The 18,182-nt window shown below is 42.9% G+C and overlaps 1 protein-coding gene across 1 annotated transcript in view; it reads left to right on the top strand.

Moving 5' to 3' along the window:
* YWHAG (tyrosine 3-monooxygenase/tryptophan 5-monooxygenase activation protein gamma) overlaps positions 1-17,518 on the top strand; it is a 28,609-nt gene extending 11,091 nt beyond the window's left edge. Inside the window, exon 2 of the mRNA XM_029946584.1 lies at positions 14,054-17,518. Within this exon, the coding sequence (XP_029802444.1) occupies positions 14,054-14,710 (657 nt within the window). The 3' untranslated portion in view covers positions 14,711-17,518. The remainder of the gene's footprint in view (positions 1-14,053) is intronic.
* The last annotated feature ends 664 nt before the right edge of the window (positions 17,519-18,182 follow it).

Genomic DNA, 18,182 nt, shown 5'->3' with positions numbered 1-18,182 from the left:
AATGAGATTAAAAGGCACCACTAATTTTCACCCTGAACTTGGGTTTATGTTAATAGGAAAGAGCAGGAGAGGAGGAGGGAACATGCAGGGGAGAGAGTGACCAACCACTGAGCACGTGGAGGGAAGAAACACGTAGTTGGCGCACAGGGAGGAGGCAACGATAGACTGTTTGCTAAGAAAAGGCCTTGGAATCTGCTTACCTAGTGGTCATTTTCCTCTGCAAAGAGGTGGTAGTAAGCAAGGCAGTGAATGCAGAGGGAAAGAAAAGGCTTAATGCATAGTGGCTGGTCTTCTCTTGGGGTCTGTCTCTGTCCTCCTCCCTGTCTCTACTCACTTCAGTTTTGGGTATAAGAATAAAAGTGGCTGAGTAGTTGGATAGATTGCACATTTGGATGCTTTAGCACTGGTGGAACAGAAGGACAAGGCACATGAAGTAGACCATCCTACAGAAACAATTGAATTGATGAATCTTAGAAGAAAGGAATAAAATCTGAAGGGGAAGAGAAAGGATGGGGTTCAAAAGCACGGTGGAAGTGCTAGTAAGAGGGAGTGAGGACTGGGTTTACTGGAGGTTGTAAGAGTTTGGTTTTATTTATTTATTTTTAACGTTTTCTTTATTTTTGAGAGAGAGATACATCATGAGCAGGGGTGGGTCAGAGAGAGAGGGAGACACAGAATCTGAAGACAGGCTCCAGGCTCTGAGCTGTCAGCACAGAGCCTGACGTGGAGCTCGAACCCACAAACCGTGAGATCATGACCTGAGCCAAAGCCGGATGCTTGCTTAACTGAGCCACCCAGTCACCCCAAGTTTGATTTTAAAAGTGAGCGATTCTAGAGGTCACCTAGGTGGCTCAGTTGGTTAAACATCTGACTCTTGGTTTCAGCTTAGGTCATGATCTCATGGTTTGAGAGTTCAAGCCCCACATCAGGCTCTGCACTAGTATTTTTTTTTTAATTTTTTATTTATTTTTGATAGAGCATGAGAGGGGGAGGGGCAGAGAGAGGAGACACAGAACCGGAAACGGGCTCCAGGCTCTGAGCTAGCTGTCAGCACAGAGCCTGATGTGGGGCTTGAACCCACGACATGAGATCTGACCTGAGCCGAAGTCGTAAGCTTAATCGACTGAGCCACCCAGGCGCCCCAGCACTAGTATTTTGGAGCCTGCTTGAGATTCTCTCTCTCTTTCCCTCTCTCCCTGGCTTGCACTCTCTCTCAAAATAAGTAAAGTAAACTTAAAAAAATGAGTGATTCTGGAGCATCTGGGTGGCTCAGTTAAGCATCCAATCCTTGTTTTGGCTCAGGTCATGATCTGGTTCATGGGATTGAGCCCCGGCATCAGGCTCCATGCTGGTAGCATGGAGTCTACTTGGTATTCAAGGTCTTCCATTTCCCCCCCTCTTCCACTTGTGCTCTTTCTCCCTCTTGAATAAATAAACATGTAAAAAGTTAAGTTATAATTTAAAAATTTAAAAATAAATAAAAAAGTAAAAATGAGAGGTTCTGGACATGGAGGTCAGGGGTGTGGTTTGGGTGAGAAGCTGTCACATTTGATGAGCTAGATTGTTTATAATGGATTTGGGGGAGTAGCCTTGGATATGGAGGTGGAACCAGAGATCTGGACATAGGTGAACAATGTCAACGACAGTGAATGTGACATTGATTCCAGGAGAAGTTGTAGAAGCAAAGAATAGGCCCCAAAGCAGAAATTATTGTAAAGGAGAGTCAGTATGGGTTTGTAGAAGAAATTGTTTAATTTTTAACTAATTTTGAATTGAATTACTTTTTACAATAGGGTTATTTGACTACCAGCCAAGGGAACACTGGAATATGTATATCTGAATTTTTTTCAAGACATTCAGGTCAGGTGTTTTCCTCATATGTGGGGCTACGCAGCAAAAGTTATGATAAATGCCCTAATTGTTAGAAAGTGAGATCACACTGGAGCAGTGGGTGGAATTTAAACTAATGAAATGGCCTTATTTTTTTGCTTAAACTCTTGTGTTTTGGTCCCCAAATTCAGCTTTTTGTTATTACATGTGGTGCGGATGGCACTTAACAGTAGCACCTGTTGGGGGAAAGAGACCTAGGGTGTTAATTGAGATCACAGTAGGAATTCAGGCTGATTGATTTTTAGAAGTTAATTTAAGAAGAATTTAACACTGCAAGATAATAGTATTAAAATAACTATATAAATTAGTTTTTGTTCATACCAAATTACCCATGACGAAGATTTTTTATTCCTCACAGTTCTGTTGGTCAGTCAAGTATTTTTGGTTTAGGCCAGCCTCAGTGTGGCTGGATGAAACTACAGTGGCCACGGAAGTGTCCCAGCAGCAAGCTCTTCTTGACTCACTTTATAGGCGTTGCTTGCCTCATACTTGCTGATGTTCCACTAGTTAATGCAGGTCACATGACCAAGTGCAGCCTATAGGGATGGAGAACTATACTCCATTTCTTCATAGGAGGAACTACAAAATCCTAGTGAAAAGGAAGGAGATGTGTATGGAGTTGGGAAGAATTATTGCCACTTTTGCCAACAGCCTGGGCTTGATACATTATGTGTAGATTCACGTCACTTAAACATTCAGGAGGGACTGTTAGGTACCATGGTGATTCATTGGTGAGTGGAAGGTGGTGGTACCTGCCCCTTAAGGACTTCATTCTTTTTTGAGAAAAGGAAAGGTATACAGTTAATGGTCCAAGGCATTAGGAATCCGCATATTGGGGTGCCTGGGTGGCTCAGTCGGTTAAGTGTCCGACTCTTGATTTCCATTCATGTCATGATCTCATAGCTCGTGAATTTGAGCCTTGCATTGGACTCTGCACTGACAGCGTGGAGCCTGCTTGGGATTCTCTGTCTCCCTCTCTCTCTGTTACCCTGCCCTCCCCCATCCCATCCCCCCACCCTCAAAAATAAATAAACAGTATAAAAGATGCAAAGTAAAAGTTACACAGAGTACAGTGATTAGAGCTGCCTGAGAATTTTCCAGCAAGTGTATGTAGTATTTGAATCAGGACCTGAAGGATATATAGAGAATTTTCCTTTGTGGGTTCTGGAAGTGTGTTTAGGTGGTTGGAAAAGCATGAGAGCACAGAAGTGTGGTATGAGGAAGAATGTGAGTATCATGGCCTGAATTTTGGTACCTTGGTACAGAGTTTTTCTACCATGGTACCGCCGATATTCAGACCCTGCTGTTTGTTGCTCCGGTAGGAGGGCTGCCCTGCGTGCTGTACCGATGTGCAGCCGCGTCCCTGGCCTTTGCCCACTAGATAGTGTCTCAGTGGAGCGGTCATCAAGGAACTGCTGCACTGTGCTGTAGAGGGTACCACACTTCCATAAAAACAGGGTTGTGCCATTTTCAGCTGGGAGAGTTCCCCCTTCCCCACCAAAACACAGATCTAGCCTAAAAGCAGCAGTTATAAATATTAGCTCATTTGTTCGCTGAAGCTTGCAGTCTTGTATTCTAAGTAGCAGGCTGAAGGGCACGGACCAAGGAGCCTGTTTGGGGGAAGAGAGGACGGGCTGGGGAGTTGTATCCAGATCATAGAAATAGTAAGCGGGTGAGATCCAGAGGTAGGAGGGCTCTCTTCACCTCTATGGGAAATTGATTCTGGCCCCAAAAGATAAAATTCTTACGAACCAGGTTTTAACGTGAACTTAATCTCTGAAAGTGGGTTTAGGCCGAGTTTTCCTGGAAAGTGTGCAGATAGAGAGTAGAAGATGTCCACTCCGTCTGGGAGAGTGAAAGGCACTTTGATTTGCCGTTTGTGTGGATCATTCATGTTTCGGGAAGTTAAATAATCTTCGTGTGTTTCTCTCCGTGTCATTTCCCTTCCCTAGGGGCTGGATTGGATGCTTACTATCATAATGAAAAGTACCTGTGGTGGGGAATGTGCATTTCTTAGCCCTTTTCAGGTTTGTGTAACCTGAGCAGTAGATGTAATACAGTCCTCTTGTTTTGATTTTGAGGAGAATTAAATACTTGAGGTTTGTGCTCTGTTATAGTTACTTTTTTTGGTATAAGCCCATGTATTATGAAGCACGAAGTATTTGGAATTCTGAACTCTTCAAACTCCACGTGAGTTAATGTTTAATTGCTGGTATGTGTGAAAGTGCTGTGTAGACTATGAAGTAGTGCAGCAGTTTTATTTTTATAGCTTTATTGAGGTAAAATCCACCTACCATTTAGTCACCCATCAAAAGGGTACAATTTAGTGTTTTTTAGTGTTTATTTTTCAGAGAGACTGTGAGAGTGCAAGCAGGGGAGGGGCAGAGAGACGGGAGACCAGAATCCAAGCAGGCGCCAGGCTCTGAGCTGTCAGCACAAAGCCAGAGGTGGGGCTTGAACTCATGAACCATGAGATCATGACCAGAGCCAAAGTCTGGCACTTAACCGACTGAGCCACCCAGGCACCCCTCAGTGATTTTTTAGCATGTTCAGGGTGGTGTAACTAGCACCAGTATCTGAGTCCTAGAATAAATACTGTCATTCCCCACAAAGAAACCATGTACCCATTGGGAGTCACTGCCTACTCCCCCGCCCTCAAAACCCCTGAGCCCTAAGCTGCCACCAGTCTCTTTTGTGTTTCTAGAGATTTGCCTATTTGGGACATTTCCTAGAACTGGAAACCTACAGTAAGTGGTCTTTTGTGACGAGTTTCTTTCATTTGTCATAGCATTTCCAGTGTCCTCCATGTTGTAACCTGTGTCGTACTCTATCATTTGGATAGTGCTGCATTTAATTTCATCTGCTCACCAGTTAACATTTAGATTGTTTCCACTTTGGGGCCGTTTTGATGAGTGCTGCTATGAACATTTATTTACAAGTCTTTGCGTGGACATTATGTTGTCCTTTCTCTCATATATACTTACCTAAGGGTGGAATTGCTGGGTCAGTTGGTAACTCCACATTTTGAGGAATGTTGTGCTGGGATTCTTAACCTGGAGAAATAAGTATGGATTCCACATAAGAGTAAATCTTTAAGGAGTGTAGGGCTGCTTAGAGGGATATTTTACAAAAAGCTTTCCCCTCCTTGGGTAAGAGCCAGTCCTATAGTGGAAGGCATATAGGATTTTGAGCCATTAGATATGGGTTCCATTCTTGGACTTGAGCCTTAATTTTCACATCTTTAAAATGGGAATAACCATACGAAATCATAAAGGGTTATATGGAGGACCAAAAGAGAAATTACAATTTGGTAAAGAACCCATTTCTGATATGACAAAAGTTACTTCGAAAGATACGGAATAGATGGGTACTTAACATGGTAGAGAAATCTCTTTTAAAGCAAAAGTCAGTATTTAAGAATGAAACACTGGAAGTATTCCATTAAATTCAAAACCAAACAAAGATGCCCATGATGAGCAATAGTAACATTGCCCTTGTGCATCCAGTGAGATGTGATTACAAGTATAGGAAGTACAGCTACGGAAAGGAGAGTGATACTGGAAACCTTAAGATAATGTAGGGAGCCGGGGCGCCTGGGTGGCTCAGTTGGTTAAGCGTCCAACTTTGGCACAGGTCATAATCTCATGGTTTGTGAGTTCAAGCCCCACATCAGGCTCTATACTGACAGCTGAGAGCCTGGAGCCTGCCTTGGACTCTGGGCCTCCTGGATTCTGTGTCTCCATCTCTCTCTGCCCTTCCCCCATTTGCACTCTGCCCCCCCCCCCATAAACATTAAAATATTTTCTTTTTTAATAAAATTTTTAAAATGTTTTTTTATTTACTTTTGAGACAGAGACAGAGCATGAGTGGGGAGGGACAGAGAGGGAGACCAAAATCTGAAGCAGGCTCCAGGCACTGAGCTGTCAGCACAGAGCCCAACGCGGGGCTCAAACCCACGAACCATGAAATGATGACCTGAGTCAAGGTCAGAGGCTTAACCGACTGAGCCACCCAGGTGCCCCTAAAATATTTTCTTAAAGAATTTTTAAAAGTATTGGATTTTAAAAAAGATTATGTAGGGAATAGACTGGGAAAATATATGAATTAATAATTGGTTAAAGGAGGGACACCTGGGTGGCTCAGTTGGTTAAGTGCCCGACTTCAGCTCAGGTCACGATCTCCAGGTTTGCGAATTCAAGCCCCGTATCGGGCTCTGTGCTGACAGCTAGCTCACAGCCTGGAGTCTGCTTCCGATTCTGTGTGTCCCCCTCTCTCTGCCCCTCCCCACCTCACCTTCTCTCTCTGTCTCTCTCTCTCTCTCAAAGAAAGTAAGTAAAAACATTAAAAAAAATAATTGGTTAAATGAGACAGGGCTGAAATCTGTAGTATACATTGTATATACTGGCCCTAATCTTTATAAAGATACAGTGAAAGATTTTTTTATACAACTAAAGTGAATGGGAAAAAGTTGTTTTGGGTAGGTGTGGGGTAGTGAGCACAAACAAAGCAGCAGATGTAGGTTTGAGCTAGTTATTTATATCAAAATTGTTTATATAATATTACTGGCTTTGGCCTTTTTTTTAAACTTGGTTTTCAAAATTGGCTTTAAACTTTAAATTGTAGATAGGATTAACAGGAATTGTGGAGTGGGTTTGTTTGAATAGGTATTGTAACAGGTCAAAATTCAACCTTCTCAATCTTGATTGCCTCCCAGTCATTCTGTTTTAAGACCTTTCTAGAAAGTACACTGAGAATGCACAAATACTTTTTTTTTTTTTTTTTTTGAGAGAGAGAGCATGAGCAGGGGAGGAGCAGAGAGAGGGGGAGTCACAATCCAAAGCAGGCTTCGGGCTCTGAGCTAGCAACATAGAGCCCAATGGGGGACTTGAACTCATGAACTGTGAGATCAGACCTGAGCCTAAATTGGCCGCTTAACCAACTGAGCCACCTACACAAATACTTTTTGAATGGCTGTCTTAAGAATTCCACTGGATAGATGTGTCCTAATCTAACTAGCCTCTTCTTGAAGACCGTTAAGGTGGTTCCAGACTTTAGCAATTATTTAGCAATAACGCAATGAATCCGTTTCAAGAAAGGGAATTGCAGAGGGTTGCCTGGTTGGCTTACTTGGTAGAGCATGTAACTCTTGATTTTGGGGCTGCGAGTTTAAGCCCCCATGTTGGGTATAGAGCTTACTTTAAAAAAGGGAGGAGAGGGGCGCCTGGGTGGCTCAGTTGGTTAAGCATCCGGTTTTGGTGATCTCCCAGTTCGTGGGTTTGAGCCCTGCGTCAGGCTCTATGCTGACAGCTAGCACAGAGCCTGGAGCCTATCCCGGATTCTGTGTCTCCCTCTCTCTCTGACCCTCCCCTGCTCATGCTGTCCCTTTCTGTCTCTCAAAAAAAAAAAAAAAAACATAAGAATAAATAAAAAGGGGGGATTGCATAGTCAAAGTTTGTTAAACATTTATAATTTTGATAGTCTTTTCCAGATTGTCCTCCAAATAAAAGTCATGCCAGTTTATAGTTTCTCACCATGAGTGAGTACTGTTCACCCACACCGTCACCTTCACAAGTCATCTGACTTTAGGTATTGCCTGTCTGATCAGAGGGAAAAACGAACATTTGTAATAGATGAGGGTTGGGTGCCTTTCCGTTCCTTTTACTCCTTTCTCTGTTGCTGGTTGGTCTGAAATTCTTTTTTAGGAGGTCTGTGTTAGAGAAAGCAGCCCTTCTCTGTGATGTGTTAGCAATGTTCAGATCGTCAGAGTCTGGATGAGAGAAGGACACAGGGTTTGAAGCCTCAGAGCCCACGTTTGTGTCCCGTCTCTGCCGCACACCTGTGAAGTAAGTGTGATGTCTGCCTCTGTAGAATAGTTGTGGAAAGAGCTCGGGTCTTGGTGGCATCAGAAAAGGCCGGTGCTTGACAAGCTCTTTTGTCACCTGTGAGACTTTGCGATTGGCCCTGATGAATATGAAGTTACATGACTCTTGTAGGATGTTCCTCTTCCTGAAATGTTTCCCTTCTGCACAGTGTTTATCTGGGATGATTGCTGCTGGAGGGTTTTTTAAACCCAGCTGATGTTAACTTTCTAATTTAAATTGCCTCTAAACTGTCCAGGTAGAGTGCTGCTCTCTGAAGATCCACCTGTGTGACTAGGGACCTAAACAGAACAGGATGTCTGTTTGTCTTCACAGAGTGGTAGCATAGGACACATGCTAGATAGATGCTCAGCAAATGTCGGATGGGTTATCTGATGTATGGCTTTTCAGTATATTTTCCTTGTCATCAGACCTTATGGGATGTGTTCTATCAAGTTTTCTAGAATGAATATATTGGTGGTCCCCAAGACCCCCCCCCCCGCCCCCGGCCCAGTGTCAATAAAGTGCTAGGACTCAGCAGCATACCGTTGTGCTCAGGGCTGTGATTTATTACAGCGAAGCAATACAAAGCTAAATCAGCAAAGGAAAAAGGTGCCTGGGACACAAAGTAAACCAGGTGCAAGCTTTCGAGAGTCCTCTCCCCCAAGGAACTCCAACATGGGGTGTGTGTGGGTGTGGGTGTGTGTGTGTGAGAGAGAGTGAGTGAGTGAGTGGGGTGGGGGGAGAGATGTTGTCTGCCAGGGAGTTTAGATTTAGTGACCAAGGTTTTACTGGGGCTAGTCACATAGATACTTCCTCTCTAGCAGATACTAAAAATGAAGACTCCTAGAAGGAAAACAGGTGTTTACCATAAACTACATTGTTAGCACGAACAGTTTAGGGACAGGGAGCCATTCTTAGCTGAGAATGATGGGAACCCTTCCAAAATTCAAGTTCTCAGATGCCAGCCACGGGTCAGCCTTGCCAGCAGACCTTTCTAAAGATAGTAGTCTCAAGTTAGCTTCTCCACGCAGCTATAAAGTTTAAGGCATTTTACTCAATAGGCAAGACATAGCTTCGGGTTATTTTGTAAAGTTTTTTTTGCAGCTATTTAGTAGACCAGTCATCTCTAGAATACAGGATTCATTCTGTACTCAAGCAGAACACTTGAAAGTGTTTCTTTCCAGTGGTTTTTTCTTTCATCTGGACTGCATATAGACTATGTGTCCGTTACGTGGATGCTGATTCCCATCCTGCACGTTGTCACCTTATTTTTTCTGGTTTTGGTATAGGATGTTCCTTTATAGCAATCGCTGCATTTATGTTTTTCATTTTCTCTTGACCATTCTGGGTGATTAGTACTCCACACCTGGGGCCCCTAAAAAATGCAAGATGGGCCAAATGTTATACCTAGTGTCTGCTAGCCCTCTTTTGTTCCTTCTTTTCTTTAATAGACTTTTTTTTTTTTTTAAGAGCAGTTTCAGGTTCACAGCGAAATTGAGTGGAAAGCACAGGAGTTCCCATATGCCCCCCACCGGACCTGCCACCGCCCTCCCAGAGCCCTGCACTGTCAGCATCTCTGAGTGGTCTGTTCGAGTCAGTGGGCCTAGACCTACAGTCCATGGTTTACATTCGGGTTCATTCTTGGTGATACATATTCTATGGATTTTGACAAGTGTATAATGACATGTACTCACCATTAGAGTATCATACAGAATAGTTTCATTCCCTAAACATCCTTTTTTCCACCTGTTATCCCTTCTGTCTTATTTTTGGGGATGTGAAATCAGTTTATTTCTGGAGATTTTCAGCTTTCTTAAATCAGGATGTGTTACGTTCACCACTGTAACTTATTTTGTAACTTCTACGTAAGCTTCTGCAAGATAGAAATATATATTATTTATTTATATTTTTTAATGTTTATTTCATTTTTTGAGAGCACAAGCAGAGAAGAAGAAGAGAGGGAGACAGACACAGAATCTGAAGACAGGCTCCAGGCTGTGAGCTGTCAGCACAGAGCCTGGAGCCTGTCTTCAGATTCTGTGTCTCCCTCTCTTGCTGACCCTCCCCTGCTCAACGATGTTTCTCTCTCTCTCTCTCTCTCAAATAAATAAACCATTAAAAAAAAGAAATAGATTTTAAATAAAGTAAGCCTGATTCAAGTTTTTTCTTAAGAAGATTAAACCTTTGAGGTTGTGTTCATTACAACTTTTAAGGTTCTTGATAGAGAAGTTGAGGAAACTGTAAATGACTCAGTGCTCTGAATCTTGGGGTCAGAAAGTCCTTTGAATAGCTTTGCAAGAATCTTGAGGATTGCTGATCTTCGGTTGAAAAGTCTCTGCATCAACTCTTAGGGGAGAACAGTTGATGCTAATTAATATCTAATTCCTTAGCAGCTGGGAATTGGGGAGTTTTCATCCTTAAACTGACAATTTAACAGATTTTTTGGGGTCTTTTTACTCCTCTTTATCTTGAACTCACTAAAAGAAATTTGAACTTGGGCTGGTATCCTAGGAGTTGAGAAGACAGAAACTTCATTTTGTTTTTACGCAGCACATGTGACATGCCAGAGACTACAGACTTTCTACATTTTACAACAGCCGTGACAGTATATTTTGGGGACCATATTTACAAGTGTTGCATTCTTAGAAACAATTCAGTGACTTTTGAAAAATAATTATCTCCCTTCCCAGATGATACATATCTCTCATCTTCCCACATTGAGCACTCATTTTATCTTGGTTAAACCTTTTTTGGGACACTATGAGAATTTTATATTTTCCTTTTAAAAAGTTGTCTTGACTTTTAAAACTAGTATGGTTGGTATCTCTATTTGAATGTAAAAATCACAGATTAATTCTCACACAAGTCATTTTGATCTTAAGGATTTTTTGAAATGCTTTTTTAAGGCTCTTAGAGGAACCTTAACTTTCCTTTGAGCAGACTTGTTAAGAGTTAAAGGCTTTTCCCTCTAACTTAGTTTTTCAGTGGCAGAGAACATCTGGGTATGTTCCAAATGTGGTTGAGTTACTATATCTAAAGGTGATACTGCCATTTCATAATCTCCGTGTGCCTGTCTGTCTGAGGCTGCGGTGCAGACTTTACATAAGCACACATTGATGCCTTGGAGCTCTTGCAGCCGGAGACCTAACAGTATAGGGTACTGGTGAGGTCATTTGAGCTTTAAATAGTTGCTGGCTCTGGAAATAAGGACAGCATGATTTAGGGGAAAGGCCAGAACCCGATCTCAATGGCCTTAGGCACTCTGGCTTCTTTTGCATTGGAGACCTTATCAGGTCACACTAGAGGGAGTATTCCGTGAATATAGGCTGGAGTCCTATGGAATGCGTGCCTGAGGCTTACAAAGGCCTCTGCTTATTTGAATGCCAGTCTGGGGAGGTTGTTGGTTTTTTTTTTTCAGGCTATATGATATTAAAGTTTATGGAAAGGAAGTGATGTAAGGTAGCTAAGGAACTTTCAGCTTTGAGTAGAGAACAGCATGAAATGGAGAAGCGATACTTGATACAGGGATGGAAGCTAGCAGATTGTTAGGTAAGAAATTTAGAGGGTTCTTATGTTGAGAATTAAAATGGAAAATTATTTAAGGCATTCTCAAAAGGAATTGCTCACCTCTCTGTCACTTTACTGGATCAAGAGCACTTTATCATTCATCTGATACTTTTTTTAATTTTGAAAAAAATTATTTTTTTAATGTTTTATTTTGAGAGGGAGCTGGAGGGTCGAGAGAACCCCAAGCAGGCTCCATGCCACCAGCACAGAGCCTGACGCAGAGCCTGATCCAGTGAACTGTGAGATCATGACCTGAGTGGAAACCAAGAGTCGGACACTCAACTGACTGAGACACCCAGTCACCCCTCATCTGATACACTCTTAATAGTAATTTTATGAAAGAGACAAAAATCTCATTTTAACAGATAAGAAAATAGATGCCTAGAGGGAATGAAATGCTTGCCCCCAAGGTCACTTCGTAAAATGGTGGGCCTGGGGACACCCCAGTCTTCTGGTTCACTGAGTACACCTCCGAAATCAGCAGGAGTGAGTGACTGTGTGGTCTGTGGGCTGAGGATAGTGTCTCCAGAGCCTAGACTATATAATGAATTGGATGGGAGATGACATAAGCCACCTTATTTTGGAGAAGTGGTGGTTCCACAGGGGCGTTGGGGGTCGGAGGTCATTGAGCAGAAGGCACCTCTGTCTTGGTTTTCTTCTGCACAAAAACCCTGTTTTCTCACTCTGTTGCACATAGCCCATGTCTGGTGAAGGTGCTGTTCTTCAGCATTATAGTGGGGAACCAATAATACATAGTAAAAGGGTAACGTAAGAAAAGCTGCTGAGTTTAAGAAATACTTGCATATATATCCTTTGCTGGATATTGTGGGAATTAGTGAGCAAAGCATGATTAATTCTTTCAAAGAATGAATTGCTTGCCATAAATTAATATGCATGATTTGGTTTGTATTCTGCTTTAATTATCTCCTCAGAGATACTGTTTAATTTATATAACCAGTTGTACTAAGCATAACCCTCCCTACTTCCCAGTTTATAAAAGTGCCATACAGACTGAATGTGAATGATTCACATGTACAGAAAAGTCCTTTGGTATCTCAACCCCTCAAAATAGTTTTGGTATATCGTTTTGGATTATGTCCTCCCCCCATTCTTCACATCTATAAGTAATATAATGTTATGTAGATGCTGTGGTTGATACACGAATCAGTGAGGATTCAAAAGAGTGGCCAGTTTTAACCGGGGGTGCAAGGAGAGATGGGGAACATTTCATAGAGGATATGAATAGAAGATATTAACTTTTTTGTTTGCTTATTTTTTTAATGTTTATTTTTGAGAAAGAGACAGTGCAAGCGGGGGAGGGGCAGAGAGGGAGACACAGAATTCGAAGCAGGCTCTGGGCTCTGAGCTGTCAGCACAGAGCCCAAGGCAGGATTCAAACTCAAGAGCTGTGAGATTATGACCAGAGCCGAAGTTGGATGCTTAACTGACTGAGCCACCCAGGCGCCCCTTAACTTGGTTCTTGACACTTGTATTTGTATAAGTATTTCAGGGAGGGGAAGAAGAACAAACTGCAGAAGTGTGAAGTGTTTGTTTTGTTTTGTTGCAATTAACATGTCATGACTGGAGCCGCAGGTAGGAGAGGACAAGCAAGGTGAGCGAAGTATCTAGTCCTCTGTAAGGTTTTATGGAAATAGTGAATGGACCAGGGTTTGTGATGTTGTGGCTTAACCATTGACTTAGTATATACCAATTTAGATATGATAGCCAGACAAATAAAAATGTGCCCTTTGAATAGGAATAAAAAGCCCTATCTTTGTAAAATTTTCCATTGCATGTGGTTGTCAGACAGTGGTGTCTGGCTCAGATATGATAGGCATCAGGTAATATAAATTAAGTCAGTGTAGTGTTATTGACTTGACTTAATATTTTTATTTATAAGAAGTTGCTTGATAGTCCTGAAAACATAGATCATTGGTGTGGCATTGCTTTAGTTTCCTCAGGGTGATTAGTCTTTGGGATGACAAAGATCGAAACTTCTAGAAATGCCCATAGTGAAAGAAGCATTAATTCCTACTGGCCCCTTCAGCTTAGAAATACCTTGCTCATCTTTCCATCCTTTTGTATTGCTGGTCGTATTCGGCTGAAACTGCAGCAAGTATGTGTTCTCCCAGTTGCTGACACATCTCAGTGGCCAGACTCAGACCCGTGCCCCCGGTTTTGATTTTCATTCTGAGGTTTGTAATTCATACGTTCTTAACACAAGAGCAGAAAAGCCTCTTCATTTCTCAAATATCAACTTGAAGTTGACTCACAGTATTCTCCCTGAAGAGGGATGGAACTGAGTAGACAGGACGACGTTAGAAGGAAAGGGTCAGTCTGATTTCCTAAAGAACTATTGAGGGAGATCAACCTGGAGCTTCAGATCCCCAGGCTTGGTACGTAGGTAATGTTACAGGAGAGATCTGTTGACCTTTTTGCAACTTAGATCGAAATCTGGTTTATCCCCTAGGAGCCTGACCTGATCATTCTTCGGAGCAGCTAAGCGTATGTGCTAAGTGTATGTCCCTTTTCCAGGGAGGAAGCAGGGGCTCAGGCATCCGTGACGAGCGGCTGTGCTTTCCTTCTTTGTTGTTCCTTCCACCTCCATCTCCAGCCTCCATTCTCTTGTCTGTTAAATCATTTTAATCAACTGTGGGTCTGTTTGTGTTTCAGTGGCACAGAGATAGGCACTGGCATCATCTGGACCATAACAACTCTTCATTCTCTCCTAATAGGTGACAGAACTGAACGAGCCACTGTCCAATGAAGAAAGAAACCTCCTGTCTGTGGCCTACAAAAATGTAGTCGGGGCCCGCCGCTCATCCTGGAGGGTCATTAGCAGCATTGAGCAGAAGACATCTGCAGATGGCAATGAGAAGAAGATAGAGATGGTCCGTGCTTACCGCGAGAAGATCGAGAAGGAGTTGGAAGCGGTGTGTCAGGATGTGCTGAGCCTGCTGGATAACTACCTGATCAAGAATTGCAGTGAGACCCAGTACGAGAGCAAAGTGTTCTACCTGAAGATGAAAGGGGACTATTACCGCTACCTGGCCGAAGTAGCCACCGGAGAGAAGAGGGCAACCGTCGTGGAGTCCTCTGAGAAGGCCTACAGCGAAGCCCACGAGATCAGCAAGGAGCACATGCAGCCCACTCACCCCATTCGATTAGGCCTGGCTCTTAACTACTCCGTTTTCTACTATGAGATCCAGAATGCCCCGGAGCAGGCGTGCCACTTGGCCAAAACCGCTTTCGATGACGCCATCGCCGAGCTCGACACTCTGAACGAGGACTCCTACAAGGACTCCACTCTCATCATGCAGCTGCTCCGCGACAACCTAACGCTCTGGACGAGCGACCAGCAAGACGATGACGGTGGAGAAGGCAACAACTAAGGCCCCCAGGTGGACTGGCAGCGCACGCTGATGCTCCTACCGCAGTCTTTATTTTTTTCCCATGAGTGGGGGGTCGGGTGGGGGAGGGGAAGGGAGGGACGACCTTCCCAGGGAGAAGCCCACGACCTGTCCTGTCTTTGATCGCCTCTTTGACGTTTTTTGCCAAAACACCACTAGTGGAAAGTCAGGTTAGCTGTGCTGGTATTGGAATAGCAGCCTCATACTGGCATACAGACTGTTCTGTAACTGAATGCAGGTGGAGCTGTCTGTCTTGAGTCTAACTTATTGCCAGAGAGTAGGGTTTGGAGTCAAAAAAGAAAACTGAAAAATGGAATGGCCCTCATTCAGGAAGTTCTGTGGTTCCAGTAAGGATTTATATGTACATACGCTCTTAATCTTAAGTTCTGGGTACTTCCTAGCTCATCTGTTTTTCCGTGCATTCCCCCCCCCCGCCCCCCCGCCAGGGTGCACTTGACCAGCCAGGGAATAGTTTAAATCCCAAACTGACAGACTTGGGACAGAAGGTATATTTATCCTTGTGGTTTTAGGCCTCGCCAGTTTTCTGAAGTCTCCGATTAGTTGACAGTATTAACACTAAATTGCGGTTTACAGTATTTCTACATGACAGCCATATGTAACATCAAGCCATCGATTGTCGTTTTTCTTTGCTAGTTCTTTGGGCTTTCCATCCTTAGCCTTTACCCAGATTGGTGTCGCTGGTCCCTGTCTCCTAGGCCAAAAAGGCTTGCCTAAGGAGAATCCAAGCTACTTTAGATTTTGGTTAATAGGTGCTTGGCAGGTGGCTGTGGGATTTTTGTCTTTCTTTCCTCTTAACTTCAATCCACCACAAAAATGGATTACTCACTTTAATAGAAACGTTACACACCACAAAAATCGAGAAAATTCAGGTCTGTATGTCATTTATTGTGTTGATATTTTCAGAGAACTCCTGATTTTTAAGCTGCCACAGCTCCTTCCTCAGGGATCATGCTGCCATTTCACTCTTCACTTGAGTGCTCCCCACTGTACCTTCTGCTGGCGGCGCCCAGGAGGGTGGAGATGCTGTTGGCTGTAAAGGCTGGGCCATCCTCCCGAGAAAGTCTGCGGTGCAGTGTGTGAAAATTCAGGTGCTAGAAGCTTACCGGTAGAAAAATCCAGAAGGAAGAGCTCTTCTATTCATACACATTCTGTCCAATTGCGGGAGCCTCCGTAAGCATGTCAGTCTTTCCTCCCCGAAAACACTCCTTCCCCAAGTAATTGTTGTAGGAAGATGAACTAAAATCATTCTCAGATAATAAAATAACTCCTATTTGACCAAAACTTTTTCTATATACTTTTTTCTTTTTAACGAAAGCATCGAAGCTGGAGAGTCCTTTTCTCTCTTGCGCAGTCGACACACGATTTGAAATTGAAGGGAAACTACCTTGCTGTTTCCACAAATTTGTTCTCCGTTAGCCTTTGGTCCTTCATTTCTCATTTTGGAAAAAATCTGTCTGAAAACACGACCCGTTTGAGTGTGTGTTCAGTCTTTTTTAGAAGATCAGTAACAGTGTGAACTCCTGAGACAGGTAATAACGCCAGGCATGTTTTGTCTATTTCTTTGTTTTATTTAGTCAAGGAGAGGTATGAATAATAATTGAGGAAACACTGACCATTGCTTTTGCTATTACCAAAATTGAACTTAACAGTTAGGAAGTGGATATGTGTGACGGGATCCAGGTGACCGTGAAGACCAGAAGCATGACGAATGATGCTCTGTGGCATCGCACAGTTTATCCAGCGTGACTTTCCTTAGAAGGTTCCCTCCATATGCTAGAGCAGAAGTCCTAATTAACTGAACCCTAGCCGTAAACTCCTAGAAGAGAGCTGTACAGCTTTTGTGCCATCACTGGGGCCTAAAGTCAATGCCATGGATGGGAAAAGATTAGGGGTGGGGGGAGGGGGTAGGTGGGGCTTTTCCTTAACTTATCATCATGTCCAGTGAGCAGTGTTGTGTCCTTCCTTGTAGCATTTGGAAATGATTTACTGGAATTACAAAACCTATTTTTTCTTTGAAATTTCAGCTTTGGCTCTGGCTGCTTTTTAGAATAATGCAAGATAAAATTATACCCGAGGGCTAAAAATGAAGAGGGGATGGGAGACTTGATATTTAAGCAGCTTGAATGGTTTCTTTTCTTTTCTTTATTTTTAAAGAAATGCACTTGCCTCTGATACTGTCTCTCCAGTGAAATGATTACTCCTCCATTACTCTATTGATACAATATTGTGCATGCTAGTGTTGTATTTCTATACAGTAGCTTGAAATTTATTAACTTATACTGTAGGTGTTATGTATTCCTATGACAAAAAAAACTTAAGTCTTCAAATTTTTTAAAGTTTTTTTAATTTAATTTCTCCTTTCGGGGGTACAGTTTGCTCTACCAAATAGTGATCGTAACAAATTGATCTGTTTTGGATGTTGCTATAGTGACATGCAGTTATATATTTTGTTTTTAGGGGGGGGGAGCAAAAGAAACACCAGTGTTAGCTTAATCTTAATGTCTGGTGTTTGTCATGGTGAAATTATAACTATTACAGTGTAGGAGAACAATGAATATGTTCTCTGAATGAGCCTCTGTGCTTTTTGTCATGTTATGCAGTGAACTATTTTTAAGGTCTAATCAGTGATTATTTTTCCAACTCCGTGTTTCTCTAAGGAATTCTTTCACACACGGACCATTCTTAGCAGTTTTCCTCAGTGATGGAATATCATGAATGTGAGTCATTATGTAGCTGTCGTACATTGAGCAAATAAACTTACAGATCTGATATCAGTGCCACTTAGTTTTATTTAATGAGTTTAATTTCCTTTGCCTTTGAAGGTTTGCTTGGATGCGGGTGCTCTGTCCCCCCTCTCCTCTCAAAGGATGAAGTTGGACTGGGGGCAAGGGACAAGACTATCAGAAAGCGCCTCTAGCTGGGAGTCAGACCGGGGTTTGCCGACCTTGAAAATCACTGCACCTTTCGAGCTTCTGTTTCTCTTACAAGAATGAGCACGTTCAAGTAGATCTCTAAAGGTCCTTCTAGGTAGGGGTATCATTTGTGAGAAGCACAGACCTGAGTTTGAATTCTGGTGTTCTTTTGGGCCATGGGCAAATTACCAAACTTCTGAACTTTGGGGTGGGGGTGGTGCACATGTGAATGAAAACTTGAGTCACGTGCCTGGTTCAATATCTCAGGTGCCCAGTATTGGAGATCTCATGAAGTCTTAGATGAAGTGGTTCTTTGCACTTAATGATGTTCATAAGTAAAATCGTCTTGTGTTTTTAGCCCCTCTGAGATGGCCAGTTGGTGTGGGCTGAGATCTCAGTAGCCCGCTGTTGCTGATGAGCTGTCAGAATGGGGCCACCGAGTGAATTACATCCCTGGGTATGTGGGACGTGGCCTGCCATGATCACTGTTGGGGAGGGATGCTTGTCTAGAGGAAGGAACA

This window comes from Suricata suricatta, chromosome 8 (genome assembly GCF_006229205.1).
Source record: "Suricata suricatta isolate VVHF042 chromosome 8, meerkat_22Aug2017_6uvM2_HiC, whole genome shotgun sequence".
Lineage (NCBI taxonomy): Eukaryota > Metazoa > Chordata > Mammalia > Carnivora > Herpestidae > Suricata > Suricata suricatta.
This window is presented reverse-complemented; position numbering and strand designations above follow the sequence as displayed.